Here is a 12,111-nt window from a genome sequence, read left to right as displayed (position 1 = left end):
TTTTGGAGAAAGACATTATGTATGTAGCTTGTTTTCTTCACTGAACTGAAAGGGCTGTGCCCCTGAAACTTTGACCTCAAGACCTTTGGGCTCGGCCCACCAGGAAAAGTGGGCCTGGTTTTCAGTTTAAAATACACAGAAATATAAACAATTAGATCAGAATTGTGGAGGGTATAGATAAGACAGGCAGCAGAAAGTACCTTTAAGGTCAGGCCTCTCCATTAACTGTGCATTAGCTTTGAGCAGAACCCTTTAAAGACATTTAATGGCAGGGTGGAATAACATGAGCCAAGCAGATGTTCAGGTCACATGTTAATGTTAAAGGATATTTGTACCGTGCACTATCACCACCGAAATGGTCCCTTGGCGCTCTGGCGGCTCTGGAGAAATGAAACTCAGGAGAGGTTGTTGGGAATATGAAACTACGACATCCCATATGTATGCATTCCTATTGCTTAACATTGGACTCCTTTTTCCTTAACGGGAGAACTGTGTAGCACAGTGAGCCCATCCAGGACTCATATTAAAGCTCGCAGAATGGCCATCAGTTCTAGGTAGCTCTTAATTTTCTGTGAAGTATAGAATTTGAGTTATGAAGAAAACGTGATCCTGACTGTCTCATAATTTAGAGGAATTTAAAAGTTTGTGAACTGATAGAATGCAAAATGAATGGTAGAAAAGCAAAGTGGCATATTTTTCACTGTTTTGGCTAAGGAGTAAATCATGGAAAACATAGCTCCTACCAGGAAGGGCGTGCCGAAGTGAAATTATTATTTCCCAATTTGCAATAATATGTAGAATTCAAAAAATATATATGTTTATGCAGATATCCGAAAAAAGAAGGTAGTTGCCATGTTGTGAGCTATTTAGGGGAAACAGAAGGTACAAATCTGTAATTTTGAAATAATGCATCTTCTTCCTCCCCCATTATCCATAATACAGACCTTTAAACTCCTTGCCCTATCAGCTGGCAGTAGGCGGATTAGTTGGAGGAGGAGAAAGAGAGATGCCCAATCCTTAGCGTGGGAATAGTCATAATATGTAAGTGTCATAAGCGCTATGTCATATCAGTTTACAATCTAAAGGGGTTCAGAGAGAGAGACGGAAGGGGGGAAAAAGAGGAGCACAGACTGACAATAACAGGCTGTGTCCATTGCTGGATCAACCTACTCCTACTCTCCCAATATTTGAAGTTCATGTGTAATCTATTCTACTTGTGAGTTTCAGTGTTTTACGGAGTGTATCACTCTGTAATTTGTACATTTGTACATTGTTGTAACCACATAAGCCTCTATATTTGTACATTGTATATTGTTGTATCCACATAAGCCTAAACATTATATTTATATATATTTGTATATTGTGTAACCATGTAAGCCTTGCATTTTCGTACTGCTGCGCCCTCTTACATATGGGTCTGGTGCGCATAAAAAGTGAATAAACAAACAAAGAACAGGAAGCTGAAAGAAGGAAGGCTGACACCCAGGAGACCCTTGGACACTTGCTGGGAACTTTTGCCTGGAAGCTTGGAGCCCTATCTGAGAGAGAGGCCTAAAGGCTGGCTGGAGGGACCCTTCTGTGAACAGAGACCAGAGGTGTGAGCGACCTTCCTATTTCTGAAAGAGGGTCTGAAATCCAGCTGGCCTCTTGCGCAAAGAACAGAGATCTCCCATGTAAGTAGATACATCCCAAATCTAGCAATTGTGTGGGGAGCTACCCCCCTTAATCCCTTTTGATTAGTGGGTAGACCCTGACCATATTTAACTAAAAAGATAACAATTCATTCCTCATAGGAAAACCCCCTCAATATTTAAATTGAATTGTGTTGGGAAAGATCTGCCTTTATCCTGTTGATTTAATTGTGGGAGAGGGCCAAAACTGTGTAGACCCTTATCTCATTTAATTAACATTAATTCAATTAATTCCCATATAAAAATGATCACGGGGTGAGTTTTGTTAGAATTCAAAACTAACACATTTTCATACCTAGTGTGTTATATTCATTATAGCTAATAAAGTACTTGGGTGACCCTACCTTTTTGAAACCCTGACTTCCTTATAGAAGGGTGGTGTCCATAATTCCAAAATAAGTAACCCTAAAACTCTGCCATTCAAGTGAATGTAGAGTGTGCAAAAGGAAATTTCCCATTTCTTCACTTGCATCCCAAATCAGAATCCCAAAGCCCTGTATTGTATTCAAATAAAAAACCCAAAACGATTTTCCCATTGTGTTTATTTTCCCAAACCATGCCTTTCAAATAAAAAGTCCAAAACGATTTTCTCATTGAGTTCCTTTCCAAAACCCTGCCTTTCTAATAAAAAGCCAAAACGATTTTGCTACTGTATTCCCACTCCCTGTACCTTGCCTTCCAACTAAGGGGTCATATATATAACTGGTGCCTGAGGGCGGCGGTTGCTGGGAGAGAAGAGCATTGCGATAACCCCAAGCAATCACTGGGGGGTTGTTTAAAATGTCCTACTTGTTAATGTGCAAAGAAATCCTACGTGCGTTTTGATTCATATTCAACCTGTGTTTGTTGTGGTAACTGAAAGTCTATTAAGAAATACACGCGAGTCAATTGATGCCAGTAATTTGCATTTGTGCTCATTGTACGGTGCCACGGAGTTGGTGGCTGCTGTTCTGGTGCTTTGTTTCCGATTCATTGTAGAAATGTAAAGAAACATACACTGTTATTTCTATACACCGCCCTGGTTTCTATCTTATTACTGATACAGAGTGTAACTGCTGGATGGTGTTCTACAGATTGGAGGACTAACCAAATTTGAACCTACTAAGCGCTTTGTTGTGCGACACCTTGATCGGGGGTGGGGAGGGATGGAACCCTGGGTTGAGAGTGACAGTCCAATAAACCGTGACAGGTGTTTGTCAGCAAGGCGCTAATGTAGTCGAAAACAGAGTAAAACGGCAACGAGGTGAGAGGACCATTACTGGATACTTCAAGGCCAGCGAGAAGGGACCACATACAGGCGGCAGCAAAATCAGTCTGTAATCAGTGCGCTGCAAAGCGCACATTTAATGTCTTGAATTGTAATAGTATTTTGCTTTGGTATAAGACTGCCATCATGGGGGGCACCTTCTCTGACCCCCCCCCTGATGCTCGAGGTCTATTTCAATTCAAAATGTTATAAGGCCCTGGCACAGTCCCTGTGCCCTGGTCTGCCCTCCTCTTTCGTTCCTTGGATCCAGGGTGGACTGCGTTGGGACCTGAAAACCACAGAAGCTGCTGGAGGATGAGGACTAAGAATCTTCTCCAGCCCAGCCCCCAACACCGTTGTCGCCGGTGGGGGCTAGAGATGCCCACTGAACTAGGGGAGATCTGCCAGGGGCACGTGGCCAGCCTAGATCTGTGACTAATGAAAGACTGCGGGGTCGACCACCCAGTAATTGCTACCCTCCTTGTCTCATGCAGAGCAGTCTAGATCGGCGGGTAATTGCCATCAACCGTGTGGAGCAGGCAGAGGATAAAAGGCGGAGATGATGGAGTTCCGTCCATCGCAGAATCCTTCTCCATTGAAAGTGGCATAGCCTTAATTAACTGCACCCCTGGAGAGCACCTTCCACCATGACATGGGCCCGAATTCCCAAATCCAGGACTCTGTCATGAACTGTCCCTTAGTACACCCTGGAGCTTAACACCCACGGCCCATGCTGTCCCTGACACTCCCAGAAGCCCCGTCTGCCTCTCTGGAAGTGCCCCCCACCCCATCTTAGGTCAATGTATTCGTCAGCGGACATGGAGGAATTGTGTGGGGAAAGGAGAGCACTTCCTGTCTGGGACTTCTAAGAGCTAGCCTCCATCTGGGTGTGCCCACTTTCTGAGCCCCTATTTGCAAGACCAGAGAAGTCAAGGAGGCTTTCATGCTGCAAGTTCCATAGTGCAGACCTGCTAAATTATCTGTTTTTGAAATCGGACAAAGAGTTCCAGTCCTGGCTTGCACATTTGCCTCCGCTGTGTGATCCTGGGCTGTTCATTAGTTTCACTATCTGGACTGTAAATGGGGTCTGGGGTAGGGTTTCCAGAGATGGGCAAGGGGGTACCCTGCAGTAATTGATCTTGCCACAAGATCACATGCCAGCATTTGCTGCTTTAGTGGTTCCCTGCCAAGTCAAGAAGCCCTCTGTCGAGCCACCTTCGGTGTCCTGTGCCAGTTTGCGGACAACCATACTGTAGCCCCACTACTGAACTGTCACCGAGGCCTGGGCCCAGCTGGCAGTCCAACTTCAAAAGTCCAGCAGCCATAGAAAGTACCTAGAAGCCTGCTTCTCGCTCACCCAGGGCCCCATGTGTACCCGTGAACGCCCACTCCTTTCCTGCTGGTACTGGCCCAGTCTGCTGAAACAAAAGGGCCATCCATGAGCCCAGAGTCCCAGTGCCAAGACAAACACGAAGGTACCACAAAGGGGCTACCATCTCTGGAACAATTCCTTTGTTCTGTTGTAGAATGAATTATTTGACTATTTTCGGCAGCAAAGGGCCTACATTAAGAGTTAATAGTCTTTAAAAAAAGATAGCAGGCTTTGCCAGATTTGAAGACTGCTGCCCTATGATATCCCAAAGTATTTCAAAGCGCGTTATTCCTTCTGTAGAAAGCCTGAAATTATGTTATACCAAGGAACGTTTTTGTGGAATATGAAAACCAAAGGCTTCATTGAAAAAGTTTCAATATTGTCGACAGGAGGTCGCCTATTTAGGCCTATTTAGGCTATCTCATGTCAAAGGAGGGGAGAAGACTGACACCTGAATGGATACAAAGCATCTCTAGCATGTCTGTCCCAAATACACAGAAAGAGGTCAGAGCCTTGATAGGCATGGCTTCGTACTGTAGATAGTAGACCTTAATTTTTCATTAATGATAAAACCAATGTTGGCTTTGACAAAGGGCATTTCTTTGCCTCTACCGTGGAACATGGATTGCCAGAAAGCCTTTTGATCTGCTCAAGACTGTGTTGTGTTCAGCACCGGCTTTGGGTATATCAAATTATGACAAGGCCTTTGTTTTGTATGTGCATGAATGCGATGGATGCTCTTTGGCTGTGTTAACGCAGGAGCATAGAGGGAAGAATAGACTGTGCAGTTATTTTTCCTCCACGCTTGACCCTGTTGCATGTGCTTTGCTGAGATGTCTGAGAGATTTTACTGCTGCTGCTGCATCTGTAAAACAAAGTGAGGGTATGGTTCTGGGTCACTCCTTAACCGTGATGGTACCTCGCTCTGTAGACGTTCTACTAAACAGAACGCAAACACAACATCTCACATCAGCACGATTAACAAGATACGAGCTGATTCTATTTGCACCGCATACCCAAATTAAGAGATGTTGCTCATTAAATCCGGTCGAACTATTGCCTCTTCTGCAAGAAATTGCTTGCAGCGACACGATTGACTGCCTCTATGCCACAGAACAAGAGACTAAGGGCAGAATTGATTTAAGTGATACACCATTAAAAGATCCACAATGGGAGCTGTTTTGCAATGGCTCCTGCTTCAAACTTCCGGATGGTACATCCACTGCTGCTTACGGAATCACTACATTAAGCACTATTGTGGAAACCAAAAGAAGCGCAGGCCGCAGAGCAGCAGAGATTATTGCATTGACTCGAGCTTGTGAACTTTCCGAAGGGCTTAGTGTAAATATATTTACAGACAGTCAGTATGCCTTTGGGGTAGTTTACAACTTCGGTCGATTATGGGCAGAGAGAGGTTTCTTGACCTTGCATGGAACTAAGATACAAAATGGTACCCTGATAGTTCGGCTACTTTCAGCACTTGCGCTTCCTACCTAGTTAGCAATAATGAAGTGCGCAGCACACCAGAAAGTAACAGATGATGTGGGGAAAGGAAAAGCTTTTGCTGACTGAATAGCTAAACAGCCACCGACTTCCATTCCAAAATGTATATAACGAAAAAGGTCACTAACACTTGTGTAATAGATGTAGGAATTGGTTGTATAAAGACATTCAGGATGATGCCACTCCAGATGAACTTTAACGGTGGGCTGAGGGTCCAGCAAGTTTAGATGAGGAGGGTTGTTGGTTAGACACTGTGAATCAAAAATGGATCCTGCCCAATGCTTATGTCACCGCTATGGTTACGATGGCTCATGGTAGCAATTTGAAATGGCCAGATGCTTTACCAATAGCTCTATTGTCCGTGCAGACGACCACACAGTCGAGAACAGGGCTCTCTCCCTATGAGATAATCATGGGGCGACCAGACAATATTTGGAATGTACCCAAAACCAAGCAGTTAATAGATGTAGAGCATTTGCTCCTTTCTGAGTACTGTGACCAATTAATTCAAAACTTGTATTTGATTTATCAACAGGTGCGAGAAGCTCTCCCAGTAAAAAACGAGGGTTCAGGTCAACAACTCCGACATGGCGACTGGGTGCTTGTCAAATCGTTTGAAAGAGCGTCCCGTCTCGCACCTCGCTGGAGAGGACCGTATCAAGTCCTCCTTGCCACACAGACCGCTGTACGAGTGGAAGGGAAATGACACTGGATTCATGCCAAGTTCTTCTTCGGATCTTTCATCACCATTGACCAATCTTGCTTCTGCTTCATCACTTTCTTCAGGAAACGACAGAACTCTGTTTGCAGATCATACCGTACCTGGAGTATTGAGGTATGATCTGCGTCTGAGACACTGGATTTACAGCACAGCATCGGCTGTGCCCATAAGGAATCATCGCTGAGCCAGTCGCTTGCCACTCTTTCACTGAAAAATAAATAAGAGGCAGGAACCGGCAAAGTTACCTTTAAACAAGATAGGCCACGTGGTCAGGAGCCACCGACGGATGAACTAAAAGAGCCTAACGGAGAGGCTTCTAAACAGACTCTGAGAAACAATGTCCTTTCCTTAATCCACTCGTGCGGAGCAAGCGATTGGTCTTGTGGCTGACAAAGAATCTGCTCATCAGAGATCATGGTCCTTGAGGACCCACTGTTTTTAATCACAGTACTGGTTTGTTTAGTAATTATATTTGCGCTTGGGTTCTGGTACGTGGAAAGAGTACATCCGCTTGAGACTTGTTACCTACTGAAATTCTCTCCACTGTGTCTTCACCTTTCATGCATCTGCACACTATTCCTCCTCGAGACTCCCAAAATAGACAGGGTTATCATAATAACACTCTCCTAATGATCATGAATGTAACCCATGTGATTCTAAACAGAACACATTGCTGGATGTATTCACACTTGCCACAAAACGGGGAAAGGGGACTGGGCTGGTATATTCATCCTCTTCCTTTAACTACTGCATGCTACGCCTCGCTCAGGGCACTATTCTTTGGTCGTTGGAACAATAGTATTTCTGGGAATTTCGATGGCACTAATTTGAATGAATTTGAAAAACAAGTCCTAACACCTTTGGGATGTTCTCTCTTTGCCAATAGAAGCAAACTCAATGTTGCTTCTATTAGGCCTTCTGATAGACTCTCTCGACCTTTTCAGTCACTAATTTCTTTCAAGATGGCTCCCGTAGGCAACTGGGATACCATGCCTCCTTCCTATTCTATTAATCATAGCCCCAACTCTGTTTCCTTCTGTATACAAAGTGAAGGTTCTCAGCCAATGGGTACATTTGAGGGTTGTACTAACATTGCAAATCTAACCAGTGAGGACAGTCCTTTGTATGTAGGAGATCCCATTTACTTTGTTTGTGGCAATGAAGCCTATGCTTGGTTACCTAGAGATTGGCAGGGTACTTGCTATTTGGGTATCTCGTTACCAGGGGTATGTGTGGCTACCACCTCTGAAGTTTCTAGAGCTTATCCAAGGCGGGAGGAGAATGGTGATACTCCTTCGCAAGTCATGGGTGATGTAGCAAAATCCTTTGTGCCATTTTGGAGACAGATAATGAACTCCGAGGATATTAGAAGACTAGCAAGGGTACTGGAAAAAACCATCAATAGGACCACCGATATTCTGTATAACATGACGCTGGAGCAGAAGGCAATTAGATTAGTGGCCCTCCAAAATGGTGGTGTTAGATGTCATCCTAGCTGAGCGTGGTGGGGTATGTAAATTGGTTTGATCCGCCTGCTGTGTTTTTGCACCTGACTCCTCCCCTACTATATTCAACGCAATACAAAATATGTATGCCTTGAGTACAGAAGTACATGTCCCTGAGGGAAACTGGGATCTTAGTGCTTGGTTCTGGGACTTACTACGATCATGGGGTCAGAAAATCTTTGCAGTCCTAATGATAGTTCTTGGTTTTCTACTGTTTTGTTGTTGTGTACAATGTCTTTCTGCCATATGTTCGATGTTAGGAGGATGTTGTGCACAAACGATAGGTACACTAGGACCTAAGAAACATGCGCCCAAAGAAACTACTAATGTTTTAGTAATGAAGGATATTACGATCAAGAAACTTATGGCGAATGATATTTCTGAAGAATGTGATTCAGGATGTACGGACATTGAGGCTTGGGGGTTTTGAGTAAAGCAAATTTTTGAGTAATGCACTTGGCTTAGGCCAAAAGGAGGGTTTGTTAAACCATATGCGCATTAATATCACCTGATTATGAACATTGGCCTAAGACATTTGCATTTGTATTAAAACCTATGATTAACTCGATTTAGATAGAATTGACTTCGCTGCCATCTCGAAAACATCCGCCATTTTGATCCTAACTCCTGCTGCCTGTTCAGAAATGATTAACCATGTTTTCAGCTGCCACTGAGTAGAATTACCTTTGAGCCTATGTCAACACCAGGACTGCCAAAAGCAGAAATGTTAGTCCTGTGCAAAGAGACCTTGAAGTCAAAATTAACTCCCATTCAAAGTGTTATCTGTGCCTACAGATTCATCCTCTTTCAAATAACTACACACAAAGTAAAGCAACTACAGCCGTGTGTTTTGTAAGAAATGCTTTTATGCATCTCTTGGAACAGTACTTATCCCAAAGCTCAAGAAACAAGGAAAGATCTACACAGCTGAATACAACAAAGTTTGCCAGTATTGTATCTTTAAGAATCCTTGGTGCCACAGTGAACCTCAATTCAAGTGTTGTCTGCATCAATAGCTTCAGCCATATACAAACATCAGGATTGAATGTCAGACAAACTAAAACCATGTGCCTTTGCAATAAATTATTGAATTTGTTTCTTGAAACTGGGCTTAACTTGTGCTGGAGAACCAACATTGCCATTGAATCTCCAAGGAGAGGACACCATGTCAAAAGTATAAACTAATATTGTTATATTTGCCATGTGAACTGGGAACGAACCCAAATTTGTAACTTATTAGTTTGGAGAAGAGCTGGGCTATGACCAGTACTGTGTATAAATACTGCATGCTTTGTGATGACCAGTACTCGCACCCCTCACTGGGTCTGCCGGTACACACTACGAGGTGCTTGGGAGCCAGATAGCCATCTGCTTTGATATTTGTATCTGTACAGAATAAAGTTATATTCATAACTTTGATTTCGTGAATGGCGGATTCAATTTTTGGTGGCACTAAGCCTCAATATTCCTAACTGATCTATCACCGGGACGCAGAGAAGCAATACGCTGGGTGGGCACGGGGCCCTAACAGGCCTTTTTATGTAAGAAGTGATCCAAAGATCACCCAAGTGCGCAGCAAATCCCTCAACTAGTGCCAATGCAGGACAGCAGAGATTAGAGCTGGGCGATATGGATCAAAAGTCATACCTTGATATTTTTGGGCTGTATGGTATCTATATATCTCGATATTGTTTATGGGGTTTAAATGCTCAGCCGTAAGCTACCAACTACATGTGAGATGCCAAACACCTTTATTTATAAGATATTGATAAAAAATAAATTACACATACAGGGTTCCTCTTCCTGTATGTGAATAGACACAGCTGTGTAAATATGAAAAAATAAATACAAAATTGTAGTATATGTAATAATACATATATGTATATTGGGGAGGAAGGATAGCTTAGGGGCAACGCGTTTGTCTTGGAAGCAAGACAACGCAGCACAACACAGGTTTGAATCCCAATCCCACGCTTAGAAACCACTTGCTGCTATTAAGCGCATTATAAAAGAACAATTATAATTATAACTCGATGTTAATGATATTGTCTCTTACTATATTGATTTAGAAAATATATCGATACATATTCAAAGCTCGATATATCGCACAGCTGTAGCAGAGAACACAGTTTATGTTAAGGTTTTTGCCTTTCATACTGTGCACCTCATGACCATAGCACCACCACCCATAACCACATGAAAAATTACAACTAGAGCGGTATGACCACACTTCCACAATCATCACTCTCTAACAAGTCACACCAATCCCCCGAAACAAAATAACAACCCATACCTCCCTCCACAAACAGTAACTACTATCAATGCACCCAAAATACATCTTATTCACACCCCACAACAATTCACCAAGCCTCCCCACCACCAAGATACACCAGCACCCCTTCACTACCACCATGTCAAACAGCATGAACCTGGTGACCGCATGCCCCTCAAACCTCCCCCGCCTTAAATGTGCAATGCAAATTGCAAGAGCTCTAGCCACGCCCCATCTGCAACTGACACCTAAAGGCCCTACGGCACCTATAGTGTTACGTGCAACCCTACCTTGGTTTCAGTCCGGCGTGTGGTCCCATCCTCGGAGGTCACAATGGACACATGGGAGGTAGGGGTACCCGGGTCCTCCTCCACAGTCACCGTCTCCTCCATCACCTCTGGCGGTTCCTGCATCATGGCCAGCGAGGTCTGGTTACTGGGGCTCTGCTCCTGCAAGACAAAAAGGAAGAGGCTTAAAGGCCAGCCAGTCTTCAGCTAAGACAGAAAAGAAGAGGGTTAGGGGCCTGACCAAACTCTCTGGCACATCACACTACTGCCCACCCACCAACATGCCTGCCTGCCAGCCAGTCTTCAGCCAAGACAGAAAAGAAGAGGGTTAGGGGCCTGACCAAACTCTCTGGCACATCAAACTCTACTGCTAACCACCTGCCACCCAACCACCTGACAGCCTGCCTTCAGCCAAGTCAGAAAAGAAGAGTGTTTCAGGCCTAGCGAAACTCTCTGCCATATCAAACTCGACTGCCACCCACCCACCCGCCTGCCTGCCTGCCTGCCAGCCAGCCTTCAGCCAAGACAGAAAGGAAGAGGGTTAGAGGCCTGACCAAACTCTTGGGCACATCAAACTCTATTGCCAACCACCTGCGACGCGCCCGTCCGCCCTTCTGCCAGCCTTCAGCCAAGAAAGAAAGGAAGAGTGTTAGAGGCTTAAGCAAACTCTCTTTCAAACCAAACTCTACAGCCCAAAACTTGCCACCCACCCAACTGCCAGTGCGCAGCCAAGACAGAAAGGAAGAGCATTAGAGGCTTAACCAAACTCTCTGGCACATCAAGCTCTACAGCCAACAACCTGCCACCCACACACCTGGCGCCTGTCAGCCTTCTGCCAAGACGGAAAGGAAGAGTGGTAGAGGCCTAACCAAACTCGGATGGCACATCAAACTCTACAGACCACCATCTGCCACCCGCCCGCCTGTCAGCCTTCAGCCAAGTTACTAATGACGAGCGTTGATGACCCAATGAACCTTTGGCACTTCAAATTCTACAACCCCCATTTGTTTTCCAACCGCCAGCCAACTCAAGAAGGACTCTGCTGTACCGGTGCACATGCTTCATATTCCAGAATTGACATGGTATTGATGGCATGAGATATGTTGCGAAACTATAAAACATGTGGTATGGGTAATATTGTGCTGACTGACCATGCTCATGTTTCAGTGGATTTGAAGTGGAGTTACACTATGTGTAGACAAAAAACTTGGAGACTAAATACCATATTGTTGGACATTCTAGATGAGATGGACAAAATTGCGACCGAAATAGACTATTTTGTAGTGGAGAATTGTACTGGGGAAGTTGGATCTGATATGATTTGGGAAGCATTTAAGTGCACAGTTCGTGGTATGTTTATTAGTCTGGCGAGTGGTTTGAAAAGAAAATGGGACAATACGCAGAATGTACTGGAACTGAAGATTAGGGATTTGTCAGGGGTTCTGATGGTGGATCCTACGAGAGTGGAATTGCTTCCCGAGTTAAACGGGCTGAAAAGAGAGTTGAGGGAGTTA

At 44.3% G+C, this 12,111-nt stretch overlaps 1 protein-coding gene across 13 annotated transcripts in view; it reads right to left on the bottom strand.

The window, feature by feature from the left end:
- ARVCF (ARVCF delta catenin family member) overlaps window positions 1-12,111 on the bottom strand; it is a 2,420,581-nt gene that overhangs the window by 299,481 nt on the left and 2,108,989 nt on the right. For all 13 annotated transcript variants that reach the window (XM_069620022.1, XM_069620031.1, XM_069620027.1 and 10 more), the window contains one exon: window positions 10,601-10,759. In XM_069620022.1, the coding sequence (XP_069476123.1) occupies window positions 10,601-10,759 (159 nt within the window). The remainder of the gene's footprint in view (window positions 1-10,600; window positions 10,760-12,111) is intronic.

This window comes from Ambystoma mexicanum, chromosome 10 (assembly GCF_040938575.1).
Source record: "Ambystoma mexicanum isolate Mex_15411 chromosome 10, UKY_AmexF1_1, whole genome shotgun sequence".
Taxonomy (NCBI): domain Eukaryota; kingdom Metazoa; phylum Chordata; class Amphibia; order Caudata; family Ambystomatidae; genus Ambystoma; species Ambystoma mexicanum.
The sequence above is the reverse complement of the archived record's forward strand: the minus strand, read 5'-3'. Positions and strand labels throughout refer to the sequence as shown.